Source organism: Drosophila obscura, unplaced genomic scaffold, assembly GCF_018151105.1.
Source record: "Drosophila obscura isolate BZ-5 IFL unplaced genomic scaffold, ASM1815110v1 contig_185, whole genome shotgun sequence".
Taxonomy (NCBI): Eukaryota; Metazoa; Arthropoda; class Insecta; order Diptera; family Drosophilidae; genus Drosophila; species Drosophila obscura.
Window position 1 is genome coordinate 652355 of NW_024542773.1, and position 15226 is coordinate 667580.

The 15226-nt window shown below is 44.4% G+C and overlaps 1 protein-coding gene across 1 annotated transcript in view; it reads right to left on the reverse strand.

The window, feature by feature from the left end:
- Positions 1 to 277: 277 nt before the first annotated feature.
- The window catches only part of LOC111071650 (midnolin homolog), a 32156-nt gene continuing 17207 nt past the window's right edge, over positions 278 to 15226 (reverse strand). The window contains exons 2-7 of the mRNA XM_041592676.1: positions 14626 to 14713; positions 4344 to 4989; positions 4276 to 4298; positions 3780 to 4228; positions 2748 to 3735; positions 278 to 2683 (exon numbers count right to left, since the gene is read on the reverse strand). Of these exons, the coding sequence (XP_041448610.1) occupies positions 1964 to 2683; positions 2748 to 3735; positions 3780 to 4228; positions 4276 to 4298; positions 4344 to 4989; positions 14626 to 14713 (2914 nt within the window). The 3' untranslated portion in view covers positions 278 to 1963. The remainder of the gene's footprint in view (positions 2684 to 2747; positions 3736 to 3779; positions 4229 to 4275; positions 4299 to 4343; positions 4990 to 14625; positions 14714 to 15226) is intronic.

Here is a 15226-nt window from a genome sequence, read left to right on the forward strand (position 1 = left end):
GTTTCAATCAAATTATAATCGATCCATAAGAAACATTTCTCATGTGAGTGTGTGTGTGTCTGTATAGGTGTATTGCACATCACATACAGTTCTGAGTACAGTTTCCAACAAAAGGCAGCGTCCCAAAAACATATGCAGCTCTATCTGAACTGAAGAGAACTGAAAACTGAAATTAAAATTCCATAATAATAACGATAATAATAAATAAATAAAACAGATAACGAATTAGTTAACTAAACCATTTACTAAACATTTATTGAAATCAAAAGTAGTTGTTCTTGTTCTTGTTGTAGTTGTTTTTGCTGCAGTGGTGGGTGCACTCGGGTGGAGGGGGCCCAAAAACGAATCAAATCGAATCGGTACTCCAATCGAAAATCAAGAATTAAACTTGCCTTATAACTAATTGCATTATTCATCTGCATGGGATGAAATCGGGTAAGAGTACGAGTGTAAGTGTTGAACAACAAACAAAAAAAAAAGAAGTAATTAGGGTACGCATCCAATAATATGTATATAGTATGTGTATGTTCCAAAGTGATTAACTGATAAGTCCGTTGCATCCATCTGTAACTGCAACTGCAACCGAAAATTGTTGCAAACTAAACTACGATACACTTGCAATCGACAATGAATCGCCATTATAGACAATATATCAAAGATTACAGATTATATATATAGCATTAGGGTTGTGTGCTCTCAAAGGTAAAATTAATAGAATAGAAAAACATAGGTAGGTTCTTACTAACTAATTCAATAGTAATAGTGTGTCGTGTGTGTGTTGTGGATGATGTTTAAATGGGTGGATGGGTTGGGCAGAATAATTCATTATCCAGCGCCCCACCCACCTCATTCCATCCGATTTTCCGTTTTCGATTTAAACACTTAATGTCCGTGATCTTCGTGATCCAGAAACAAACAAAAAAAAAAATATATATATAGAATAAGGCGGGGAAAAAAAAAACGATTTTCTATTAAGGCAAATCAGGTTAAAGCGATCGATCCTCGTTCTCTCGTGTTTAAGTTTTAACATAATATTGAATATAAAGCTGCCAAAGCCATGTGTGTGTGTGTGTGTGTGTGTGCGTGTGTCCTTAAAGTAAATTCTAGTTTCTGGTTCTTTGTTTTTTGTTGGGGTTGTTGTAGCCCTACCAAAATTCCTCCTGCTGCCACGTGCTTCGTGTTTGCATTATGTGGATATATCCTATTATTTATCAAATTATTTCTGAATTTCACTTTTGAATTTCTCCTTCCTTTCGGTTACTTTAATAACTATTATGTATATATATATGTATATGTAGGTATGTAATATTAGGTGCGTTCCATTTTTTCATTACATTTCTCTGGTTTTCAGATTTTAACATTTTAGATTCTTCCTCCCTCTTCTCTCACTCCATCTTTACTAGAGTGTAGAGCGGCGTTTCTCAAAAGGTTTTCCCTCAGATAGAACAAACAAATTTAACTAAATTCCATTTACATATATGATTTAGTATACGAGCTGCTCGATTCTCCCTGGATTCTCCCTGGAGAGGAGTGGCTTCTAAAGTATTCTCATCTTGTGGTTGTGTTTCTGTTTCGGATTTTGTGTTTCTCAATTACACTTCTTACAATTAATTTAACAGCTCCAATCCTCTCTCCCCACCGTCCCAGTGTGGTTGAAGGGCTCCACATGGAAGAGCAACGGGTGGATGGTGGATTGCATGTCATAGCATAGCATCATAGCATCCACAAGGACAAGGATCGGTTGGTTATACACTAAATTCATATTTAAATGATTATAAGCTTAAGTTTTTCTCTTCTCTTCTCTTCTAGTCTGTTACTTTTCCCTTTCTTCTTTATGTTTTTTGTTTACTTATTTTTCATCGGTTTTCATGTGGATTGTGTGTTGTGTTGCTTGTGGAACAAACTTCAAGCATAAACTAGTAAATGCTAAACAAATAGGACAAGGTTGAGGTTGGGAGGTTGCTTAGGCAGCCGTGTCCACCTCCTCCACAATGTGATTGGGCGGCACCTCGCTGCTGGCCCCCGATGCTGCTGTGGCTGTGGCGGTGGTTGTTGTTGTTGTTGTTGTGGTTGTTCCACCAACACCTGCTGCTGTTGCTGCGCCTCCGGCTGCAGTTCCTCCTGCTGTTCCGACAGTTCCCTGGGCAGCGGTGGCCACCAGGGCGCTCACTGCACTGTACTGGGCGCCAGCGCCCACGGACGCAGCCTCAGCGCCTGCACTGGACCCCGCAGCCGCATTGCTGACATTGACCGCATAGGGTCCGCTCTTGAGTTTGCGCGCCTCCCGCTTCTGCTTGTGCTGCTGCATGACCAGGCGCAGCTGGTCCATCTTCGACTTGGTCTTGAGGTTGTCCAGCTCCTGGGTGCACTTCTGGCACGTGTGCTCCTTCTCGCGTTCGCGCTCCTCCCCACCGGCCACAAGGCGATAGCGGCAGCTGCAGCCATTCCCATTTCCATTGCTGTGAATGGATGCTGCCGTTGAACTGCCGCTGGCATTGCTGCCCTCCAGAAGGCAGCAGCTGTGCACGGACTTGGACGATGTGGAGGCTGAGGATAGTGCGGCGGCTGCTGCTGCGGCGGCGGATGCCTTCGATGCCGAATAGCCGCCAGTCAAGGCTGTCGACACGGCCGTGTATTGGTGGGCACGACTGCACTTGACGCAGTTGTGGTGCTTCGATGAGTACTGCGGAAGAATTCGATTAGTTTTCATTGTCCCAATGGAAAGGTTGAGGTTCTTCTGCACTTACAATTTTACCGCGGGATCCGTGGTGCAGTCCACTGACTGCAGCTCCTGCTGCTGCTGCAGAGGAGGAGGTGGATGCAGACGAGGAACCGGATCCGCTGGAGGAGGAGCCACCGCCCGTGCCGCTGGGTGCCTCGAAGCTGATGCGCGCCCCGCGGCTGTACTGGGGCGTGGCACTCAGCAGATCGTTGAGAATGTGAATTACCGTCGAGATGTCGCGCTTGGGGCGACCGTAGCGGTCCTGCAGTGCGGGATTGAGGGTGCCCGAGAAGGTGCCGGAGTAGATGCCCTTCCCATGGTTCTTCATCGACTCAATGACGGCCCCAGAGCCGCCCTTCCTGGGCGCCTCATCGCCTGCACCCCCAGAAGAGCCACCGGCCCCGTGGCTGCCACCACTGCCGCCGGACCCCGAGGAGCCGCCACCACTGCTGCTGCTGGAGCTGCTCACACTGGCACCGGACAGATCGATCTTGTTGGTGAACACCTCCTTGGAGAGCTTGCGCAGCGTCTGGGTGAGATTGCGCGATGCCTCGGCCAGTGTCCGGGTGTCGGACACACCCAGTGATGCCTCATCCGGGTCTGAGGAGGCTGAAACGGTGGCCTGGGGGGCTGTTGCTGTGGAAGCTGTGGGTGCTGCTGCACCAGCCTGCTCCTGCTTGCGGCGCGAGGCAGATCCCGATCCCGATGCCGATCCTGATCCCGATCCTGAGGCGGAGAAGGAGGCGGCATTTACACACGCCTGCTGGTAGAACTGATTCTGGCTGCTGTGGCTATGGAAGTGGCGGTGCTTGGAGCGCGCGATGCGGTTGTTGCCCGTCTTGTGCATCATCGAGTTACCAGAGAAGGTGACTCCGAGGCTGCCGCTGCTGCTGCTACTGCCGTTCGACGTGGCCGAGGAGCGGGACGCAGCGAAGCCAATGCAACTGTCGGGGCATTTGTTGGATCTGGGTAACATTGGGGCAGTGGCAGCAGCAGTGGCGGATGCAGGGGCAGTAGTGGAGGCAGCAGCCGCGGATGATCCCCCGTCGTCTGGCCAACTGGCGGCGTGGCCAGACGCGTGCAGAGGCACGACGTCAGCTTGGCGGCTATCGGATCCTGTTGACAGCTATTGCTGCTGCAGACCCCGCCACCCGATGGTCCTGAAGATGCGGAGACGGAGCTGGGCGATGATGTGGAGGCTGGCGCCGTGGCCGGGGACGCGATGGAGCTGCAGCTGCAGCTCGAACTCGAACTCGAGCCCGAGGGAATGTTCTTGATGGCCGTCATCTTGATGGGGCTCGACACGAGATTCGAGAGCGATTTGATGGGCGACTGCTCCAGCAGGTTCTTGCCGGTAGCGGCACCTGCAGCGGATCCATTGACTGTCGTGCGCGTAGTCTCCTTGAGGGCAAAGCTCTTGACAATGTTTTGGATGCCGCCCTTGATCAGCAATTTGCTCAGATCGGGTGCATTGATGAGGCCCTGACCCTGACTCTGACCCTGTCCCTGGCTCTCCTGCTTGCCCCCGGTCCGGCCCGGTGGCTACCACCGGCAGTGGCAGCACTCGATCCTGCACCTCCCGAACTGGAGCTGGAGCTCGAAATAGAGCTGGTGCTGGGACTGGGGCTGGAGCTGGGTAGTTCAACGAACATCTTGCGAAGCGAGGACATGCCCCCGCTGGTGCCGGCGGCCACCGCCGATGCGTTGTGATGGTGATGGTGGTGATGGTGGTGGTGATGATGATGGTGATGCCCATGGCCATGGCCATGCCCGTGGCCGTGCCAGGAGCCGTGATGCAGGCTCGGATGCTGATGGCTGTGCACGTGGCCATGGCCGATCTTTCCCAGGCGCTGGCCGGAGGGGCGAGCACGGGTGTGCGATGATGAACTACTGTTCGAGGAGCCAACGCCCCCCACAAACACTGCTTGTGACCCGGCGGCGGAAGAGGAGCCGCCTCCGGCCTTCGAAAGGGATGTCGAGGCGGCGGCTGCAGAAGTCGCCGCGTTGGAACTGGAACTGGAGCTGGTGGACGAGGAGCTGCCACCGGAAGCAGCGGAAGCAGCAGAGACGGAGCCACCACCGCCCGAGGCGGAGACCACAGTGGCGGCACTCGGATTGACTGTGCTCAGCTGGAGTTGGATAAGCATCATGTGGTCGCCCAGGCGCATGCTCAGATTGAGCGGAGTCTTGCCGCTGAGGAAGTCATTGACCTGCGATTCGTTGAGCGATTCTAGGGCCTGCATCACAGTGTTCTCCGGACGCTGGGCCTGCAAGAGAAGTGGTAAGAAGGAAAGATAGAAAATTAGTTATGTTTGTACATTAGATCTTTGGGAAACGAAATCCAACTGGGGAAGCCAACTGCTTGGATTATTGGATTGATTGGCCTGCTTAACAGTCTGCCCTGCCTTCCCACCACTGTTCAGTGGACTGCTTGCCTAACTGTTTAACTGGTGTTTCTCTCTGACGCACTGCTTTATCCCTCTCCTGCTTCCTGCTCTCTGCAGGTGAGTTGAGGTTACATCACAAAAATTCGGTACGCTGTGGAATATACATATACATTATATACTTTCCTTTCCCGTTTCCTGCCACACCGCAACATTCCAGCAACAGAAACGAACCCCCACTTTTTCAGAACCCAATAATATTTGCTTTTGTTGCTGTTTTTCTACTACGTGATTCAATGCACTGCCTTTGTTGCTTTTTCTCTACTCAAATAAAGCAACAGTAACGCGTACTACAGTGAGATCCCCCTGGACGGACATTCCACAGATTGATCTACGATCTCTCGTAGAGATCCCTGCACTGACTGTGCGCCTGATCTTCGTTGATCCTTGTTCCAGGAGAAATTTCATTGTGCCGCCTTCCTCCTCACCCCACAAATAACACACAGAACAAAAGGGGCTTTCAAGTGCGACTCAGAGGTTTGACGCTGGGGTCTGCGGTTAATTAATCATTTCCATACCATATATCCAGATACAGATGTACACACAGATGTATAATTATATATGTATCTGCCACATGCATTTGTAAGAGAGAGAGAGAGAGGGAGGGAGGGAAAGCCCCGCTTGGGGGTTATTTTTATTGACTCTGGGGCTCTGGGTCTCTGCCTCTGTGACACAGTGACCCAATAATATTCAAATGAAGACAAAAAGCTCAAGACGAAACTCAACTGAAACTCAGTTTCAGATGGAAAACGACAATGACGATGTTTATGCAGACATTCATACATACATACATATGTACATATGTATGTACATACGAGTATATGGATGTAGGTACGTGTGTAGCTACTTTCCCTTTGCCACATTTGACGCAGCTTAGCAGACCTTATGCAACCCTACCAAAAAGTTTCCCCCAAAAGTGCGGCCTAGCAACCAACAACCAACAAACACAACCAATAAAAGGTAATTCTTCGGTGAGATCGAAACTTTAGATACTCTCCCTCTATTGCAGATAGGTGGATCAAAATCAATCTCGATCAATTCTGCTTGGAAGCTGAAGCAGACAACGTCTGCGTTTCCTCTACTTTCCGATCGTGTTGCAATGATCAAATATTTATCCAAATCAAACAGGATAATTGTACAGAAAGAAAGAGGAAACCTAAGGACCTAGTAGATTCCAGATATTCGCTAGTCTCATCTGCTTTCTTCAAGCATCCATCCATGATCTCCCTTCTGTCAAGAAAGTGTATCCCAGAGGCCCAGAAAGCGTCAATGGGGTTCAGGCCTATTTGGTGACGTTGCTGCTGCTGCGTGCGACTGTGACTGTGACTGTATCCATGGCTGCCGCTGGCTAACTGTACCAAGGTCAACTGACGTCGTCGCACGCAACTTACGTCACCTCCCCAGCGTCAGCGTCGGCGTCAACGCCAACGTCTGCGTTTGCGTCGTCGACAGCAGCAAAATCGAAATTTTCAAATTTTAAAACAACATCAACAAAGCAAAGGCAAAGGCAAAAGCAGGCGGCAATGCTGTAATTTATTAACTTTGTGCAAATTGAGTGGATTTTTTGTTTCTTCTCTGTATTTTGTTCGTCTTTTTGGTTTTATGGTTTTGCTGGTTTGGATGTAACTCCGTGTTAGAACCGGTTTTAGAGGGGGTTTTTTCGTTGGCATTAGTTGTGTGTGCCAAAAATCAGATAACTATCATCATAATGGGATCTGTCTTTAGGTTTAACGCTTCACCAATGATTTCCGTCATCTTCAGGAGAAAAGAGATGATGATGACGATGACGATGACGACCGACTCGTGTATTCCATCACTCACTCACTGCTTGCTTACTTCAAGTATAACAGTATAACTACATATTGCACTGCTTGGTGGCTCATGGAACACTTGGGGACATACGCGTACAGTTTGCAGCTGTTGGCCACAGTTTGGCTTCCTTTCACAGGCCTCCTGTGCCTTCTTTTGCTGTTGATCATCGATTGCATATTCGATAGATCAGCAGCAATCAGCGCTATCAAAGCGCAAATAACACACACAAATTTTGTTCACATGCATACATTATTTTTTTTGGACAAAGCAATCTTTTCTTTCAGGTTTTCTTTTTTTTGTGTGTTTTTTCTGCGTTAGTTTCTCTCTCTTGCTGTCTGTGTGCGTGTGTTTTTGCATTGTGTGTGCACTGGGCACATACATGTGTGTTCCGTTCGTGTTTGCTGACCATGAAATTATTTTTATTGCGTAGCTTTTTGTGTGGCCTGCCTGCCATTCCAATGGAAGTTTTTCAGCGCACTTTAAAATTTGTAACAAATTAAATTGGTCGCTGCGCTGCGCTGGCCTGTGTATGTTTGATAAGAGAGAAACACAACTGTTTTGCAGGAAGGGTGCAGTCGGGGGGGAGGTAGGGGCATCACTCGTATTAGTTGCGCCTCTTTCTTTTTTATAGTGTGTACACTAGTGCCGGGGACAAAGACAAAGACCGGCGCCAGTCCCAGTCGCCCTCTGTTTGCCTTCATTATCTGGACAAGCAGTGCGTCAAGCCGCCGCCCGTCCACTTCACAGTTTTAGGGGAACTGGACCGGACCCCGTATTGTTTTTTGTTTTCTTCGTTTTGTCCATTGGTTTTTCGGCTTAAAAATAAGTTTATCAAAAGACAAATATATGTATAGTTGTGCCGGGTATTTTATTAATCATTTATTTTATTGTTTGTGGAACGTATGTGTCATTGCAGCACCCGCGGGGAATGAAATCATGCGAGAGGTTCCCCTCTCTCGGTGCATTTAAATTATGCCCAGGAGGAATACGGATCTCTCTCTCTCTCTCTCTCTTTTTTACTCTGTCTCTGTCTGTGCCTTTGCCTTTATCATATCACCTTAATGATGGGAAACTTTCTGTGCACTCGAGTAAAATATACTTCGAATCGATTCGAATCACAAGGCGCCACAACGAAGCAGCAACAGCGCCACTATAAACGTTTTCCAATAAAAAGAGATTACAGCGAATACTACTTAAAGGGGGGAGAACAACGAATGCGACAAGTGAATTCCTTGGCCAATTATTACTCATGCCCCCAAAAGCAATTAAAGCCAACTAATAATAGCAATTTGTAAATGGCAAAAGCACACACACATACACAGACAACCCACAGCCCCTCCCACAGGTCAGTCCGTCCGTCCCCCAGCAAAATGAAAAGAAATAGCAATAGCAATGGCAATAGCTCTGGGATTGCGAATCGATTCAACAGAAATGATAAATATAAATGAATATACAGTATAGTACACACAGATACAGATACAAATACTTGTATCTACTTTTGATCAAACAGAGAAAAGATACAGACAGTAGAGAGAGAGAGAGAAAGAATGATTGGAATGTTATCAATCGGAGAATTTTGATATCTAGTTTCTGGCATGGAATGAAATGGAATGGAATGGGTCATCGGAGTACAGTCATCTCTCTCCCCATTCATTCAAGACGTGTCTCGCACATCCGCCTAACAGCACACTTTTTCTGCAGATCTCTTGGATCCGATTCACTGAATGGGGAGATTGCAGATGAAGCAAGTGGCAGAGACTTCGCCGATAAACCGGAATTGACGGAAATTAAGTGAGCAAAGTTATTTCATATTTTTTTCTTTTCTTGCTTCTTTCTTGTGTATTTCCGTTCCATTCCATAAACAACTTGTTGACACATCATCGTGGAGATGGAGATAAAGATTATGCTGCCTCTGTGATGAGAAATGATAAAGATGATTGTGAAGGGATCATCTTTGGGCCAACATAAAGATGCAAAAAAAAAACTCTTGAATGAAATATAAAGAAAGTATCCCTGATGCAAGCTTCAAGGATTCCATCAATAGCAATGTTAAAAGAATTCTAATCTCAGAAGATGTTCTTCTAGAGCAAGGGAAAAAGACAAAGAGACAAAAATTACTGGTTAATAACCTGTCCACATCCTTCATCTTCCTCCCCCCAACTCATTCCCATTCTTCTCTGGCATCTTCTTGTGTGATTCTTTGCCCAAAAACACAAACATGTGTACAAAGGACACATAAATTGTGGTCTGGTCTGGTCACACCTACAACCCGCCGCCGTCATTCGCGTATATATCTGTAGAGATGTTCAATGCGTCTTTGGCTTTTTGGCACTTTTTATGAGCCAACAAAGCCATAACAGCATCCCACCACCACTGTTCCACTACCATTTCGTTCCATCTTTGTTGCTTTGTCTTTCACTGCCACTGCCACCGCCATCATCATCATCAGAATCCAGCGAGCGCCCTTTGTCTGCGGCTTTTGTCTTTTGCTGTTGCTGTGCATTTTTCTCTGCGATTAATTCCATTAAAAATCATTTTCATAAATCTATGCAACATCCCCCCTACTCTCCCTCCCCGGCACAATTTTTGACACCAGACTGCGACTGTCCAAAAGGCCAGACCGAAAGCAAAAGTAATTAATTTGACAGGTAAACGCCAGCGCATCATTAAAATGGCATAAATAATAAAAACGAATCGGAACGGAACGGAACCACTCGACAGATGATTCGGAATATTGCGGCGGCCTCCGTTCTCCTTTCCATTTCTTTTGCATTCGTTTGGTTATGGTGGTGTACGCCACCCACACACTGCGACGGTCATTCGATTGTTGGTGGTGCCAAAAAGAAAGAACAGCCAGCAATGGGAGAAAGTGTCGTCCAATTTGAGTAGAAGAATACTTCTTCATAATCATTATCATAATCCTACAGTTTAGACTGTTCTCTGTTCCATTCCGTATGTCCAGGTAGCAAGTGCCATTGCCACCTGTTTAGCTCTTTTATGGAAAAGAATTAAAGACTGCTCCTGTGAAGTAGAACCATACGTCTATAATGGAATCACACATTCCTTTGACGCTTTAGGGCGGTATTTATATCGTCCTTCCGCTTTTGGGAAAACGTTGTACAGCAAAGCAGTGTTCCTATTCTAGCTATTCCCCTGTTCCTGTTGCAGCGTTCCCATCTAATCTTGTTTGGTTAAACACCCTCGCAACACACTTTTAAACATGTGTAAATAAATATTCGTATTTATAGAAAACTAAGCAAAATCGAAAGTTTCGTCATCATACACTTACCCACCCACAGCACCCACTCATGCCATATATGTATGTATGTATGCACTCAGTATCCCATCATCATCATCTGGCGGAATGATGACTATATATTTTAGATATACATATGTAATATATCAGGGGAGGATGAGGAGGTATATAGCCTGTTGCCAAGTGTTGCATTATTTCGCTTTCCTCTCATCTGCCTACCGCTCTTGCAGCAGTGCAATTTCGTTGCGATAATAAACTTTACAAAATATTATTACTGTTAATAGCAGCTGAAATAATTCTCTCATTTCTCTTGTTCGCTGTGGATACAGATGTGTGTCTGTGTATATCTGTGTGAGGGGCGGACAGAATGTGTCAAGATAAAATTGGAGCAATATGCAAATGTCGTGACAGATACATATACATACATATATTCGCATCTATATCCATATCTGCATATATAAATATGTACAACTATATTTAGGGGGTATGTTCTCGTTTATTTATACGATGCTACTTTTACTTTTCTTTTGTTTAGACGAAATGGAAAGGAGTACGAGAATACCTCCTGATACTCAGATACTTTGGCGGTCACCTTTTGGCTTACTCATCATGCCTCATCCCAAAGAGAGAGAGAAAGATGGAAATGTCTCCATCGAATTCATCTGTCACATGTTAACACACATTTCGCAGAGTGGAAGGCGGCAACAACGGGGGGTAGACGAGCAGCCTGCCACCGAATTGCAAGTGTTTTTCTCTTCTTCTTTTTTTTTGTTTTCTTTTCTTTTTTGGCACTAATTAGGAGGCAATGGCATGAGGGGGCAAAAACTCAAAATATCATGAGTCACACAGAGAACAGATCACAGTCCATGGCATGGTCCACCTTTCTTTCCAAAAAGACGATCAATTCAAGCTTACAGCATTATGAAAAAAAAAAGATGCGGATAAAGAAATGGGCGAAGGAATATGCATTTGGTCACACCTTTTCCAAAACAGCTGCCACTAGCATGGTCATACCTTTTCAGTGGCAATGAAACACACACCAAACTTGCGGGAACGGGGGAGACTTCTCACCTATCTGCAGTTCCGAGAGACAGCTTCCCCAAGCCCTGAACGTCGACAATTGACAAGTAAAAATTATATACAATTAAAAACCAAAACAAAGCCCAAAAAAGAACAGAGACACCGAAAAGAGCACAAGTAGCAGCAGAAAGAACAACCAAAGAGACGCAAATTGTTAATTGGCTATTTAAACATTTATTTTCGCTTTTTTTTTTGTGTCTGGGTTTTTTTTTTTTTTTTTTCTTTTTTTCACGAATATATTGCAATTTCATTTCGTTTTGTAAATAAATTTTAATCAGCTTTTTTTATTGACTTTCCAGCCAGAGACAAAGAAGTGTCCGTCCCGTCCCTCCACCTCAGTGGAAGAGGAGCTCGAATTTAAATTTCGGTGAATATTCTGGGGCCTGCCTCGGGGCTCTGGTGCTTGGCTTGTGCTTTCTAGGAAAGTAAAGCTGTCGTTTGCGGTCATCGTTGGAATAATTAGATGTGAATAGAATGTGAAACAGGGATAATTTAGCTACATTTAGTCGCGTATCCATTTGAGACTTATGCAGGATCTTCCCAAAAATTATAGCAATATTCATTTGTTTCTATATTGGTTTTTTATTGCCATTTGTTTTCTCGATTTTTCATATGTGCTGATTATGTGCACACATGTATGCGAACGTTATTTACATACGTATGTAAATTTAACTTCTGTTTTTGTGCTTTGGATCTTTTTTATGGATTTTTCGTGCACGCTAAAATATTTCTTTGTTCACATCACGAAAATTGCATGAAATTTTATATATTTATACACACACACACACACACACACAGCCACACGTTTACAAGTGTGCTTTGAATGCAATATGAAATGCAATAAATATGGCCAACAAATGCCTCCCCCACCACACACCGACCTGGGAGCTGGGGTTCCGACGAAATTTTAAATATTTCTGCGAATTTGGTTACATTTTCAATGATTTCGAGGGTTCGAATCAAATGAGTCTTTGGGATTCTCTGATTCATTCTGAATTTTCAATAACATAGTAGCATTCCTTATCCATTATTTGTGGCTATCGCGGATTTGATGATGCTGTATATGATGTAATGTTTCGGGCGTTTCCTGTTTCATTTCCAAACTGGGGAATCACTGGATCTAAGGGACTTATATATGTATGTTTTAACGGTTCCACGTTTCATTCAACTGATTCCATACCATAATACACTTCCATATTCCAATATCCATTTTGATATCGGGGGGATTTGTGTAACTTTCCCAGTATATCTCATTAGCGGTTCCGTGTTTCCAAGGGTATTCCAAGAGAGTGTTTCTAATTTCTAGTAATCACATTCTTCTATTTATTCTACCCATTCCATCATTTGAAATGTGCCGTTTCCTTGGTGGTGGTGTTTCCCTTCAGGCTTTCTCAATTCCTTATTCCTTATGTTTAAGTCTGGACTTTTTGGAAGCTCTAAGATGTTGAGATCTTTTGCTCCCATGCTTTTGTAATTTATCATCTTCTTGATGTTCGCGCATCTTCTCTGGCAATGAAGTAAACCAATTTCACACGTTTCCCATGAACATTGAGGGAATTTAGACACAAAGATGTGGAAGACAGGAAGGAAATGCTTGAAGATATAGCAAAATGAAATCAGATGAATAAAATGACAGAGACAGAGAAAGAGAGACAGAGAGAAGAGTGTCTCATTCAAGATTTATGGCGATTGACACGGCATAGACAATAAACGATAGACGGACGCGATCAACGGTTATGTGGCACTGCTACTGTAGGATGGGGCTGCAATCAGAGCAGGCAAACAGTACATAGCATATTTTGCAATGCAGAGAGAGAGAGAGAGAGAATGGACCCAGAGAGCCAAGAGATCTATGGACTTGGCCGGCGGCTCATAACTCCAAACGGTAAACGGTACATCAAACGGTTGTGTGTGCCGCAACTACACACGACACAAAAGTAGGGCACAAGTGGAAGATAAAGTGGGAACAAAAAATAAGTGCAGAGAAGAGTCGAGAAAAAGAGAATACGACGGCAGACAAGAGATGTAGAGAGGTAGAGAGAGAGAGAGAGATTAAATAGAGATGGTACTACTCCCTCCCCCCTCCCATCACACCCCACTCTCTCTCTACAACTATCTTAGCATAATCCGTATTTCCCCTTTGGTTGCCATGCAAACACACTGCTTACGCGCACTGCTTGCCGCAACAGAGAGAGAGAGAGAGAGGGAGAGGGAGGGGCAAAACCAGAGCCATGACGCGCATACAAATGCAAACTTGACCTTTAAGATGGCGTTGGTTGTCGCATAAATTTTCCATTTTAGCCAAAAACTTTCTCATCAAAAAATAAAAATAAAAACGCACAAAGAAGCAACACAAAGAAACCTTCAAAGGGTAGAAAGAGAGAAAAAGACATACAGATAGAGAGAGAGAAAGAGAACCGTTTCCATGATTGGAAATAGGAAACCCAAAGACGAAGCATCGTTGTCTGTCAAGCGATCCAAACCCGAATAAAAATAAAGGTTTCAATCTAGTTTTACTTCGATTCGAGTTGGAATTTGTCATTAATTTAAGGCCTGCATGGCCCCGCCCCCTGCCCCTGCAAATGCTGCTTGAGGTGTGTGTACTCCATCCGAAAGTAGGCTAAAAACCCGTTTAGTTAAGAGACCAAATCGCAAAACGACCAACAAAATGTCTGTGTGCCAGTGTGTTTGTGCATGTGGGTGTGTTGTGTGTGTGTTGTGTGTAATAAAATAAATATGCAAAGAAATTCAAATTAATTAATGTCAAACAGCTTTTGGCAAACGAACAAATGACAACACATGAAAACGATCAACAGCAATCGAGTAGAATGCGCAAATGCAAATGCCAGCTCGATTTTGAATTTGGAATAGAATTAGTCACAAAAGTCCAAAAATTGAGACTAAATAAGGGATTAAATTCTCATTAAAAGCAAGCGAATTCTGACTGCTAACTAACTCGCTGACTGCACAAAAGGTAATATCGATAACTGCAAAAGAGTCCCAACTATTGTCTGACCGCCGGAGTCCATCTATCGTCCGCCTGTCGATTTCGCTCCGAATTACAGAATTCTCCGGTATTCCTGGCTATAAAAACCAAACTGAATAGGTGCCACCATTTATCGCGAGACCTAAATGAATCTTCAGTGAACCAACCACCCATTGAATCTACATTTTAAGCTTAGAATTTTATTTATAAAGTCAATCAAATCCTGTTGTTTCTTGATTCCATTTTTTATACATTATACATTGTCCTTCGTGTATTCTATGTAAAATAATCGCGATATTCGTGTGTTAAAGTGAAAGCAACTTACCAATAAACCTGTCTCGACATTTGGTATTAAAATGATCTTGGAACCATCCATTAAGTTGTGATCTTTGAGTGTGCCATCCTGTAGTTCTCTGCAAGAAGAAGGGAAATCGAAAAAGAATATGATAAAATGGGTTAAAAGAAATAGCTGCAGCAAAAAAATACAAAGAGAAGAGTTTTGATAAAGAAAATAAATGGAATTAGAAGAAACAAAAGGCGTGAGCCTCCGGCTTTTATCAATTGTTGTTTTTAATTTTTTTTAATTTGAGAAACAACAGAAATCAAAACACTTCAAAGTACAGTCACACAAAAAAAAAACAACAGAAAGCGAACAAGAGCGAGAGGTAGAGGGAGGAGGCAGGCGTTGATTTGCTGCTGTCAGCACTCGCGCGCATGCGTAATGAAATTTCAAGTGACATTTGAGACATTTTTGAGACAAAAATCTGAGAAATCTGAAAGATCGGCAGAGGCGAAGCAGTAGCTACACTTCCAAATTGATTGGCTCTTATATCTATATCGTATATCTATCCGAATTGGTTTCAATTTGATGATATACAGACACGATCATTTCTATTGCATTAATTAAAGCCTGATTAAAGACTGAT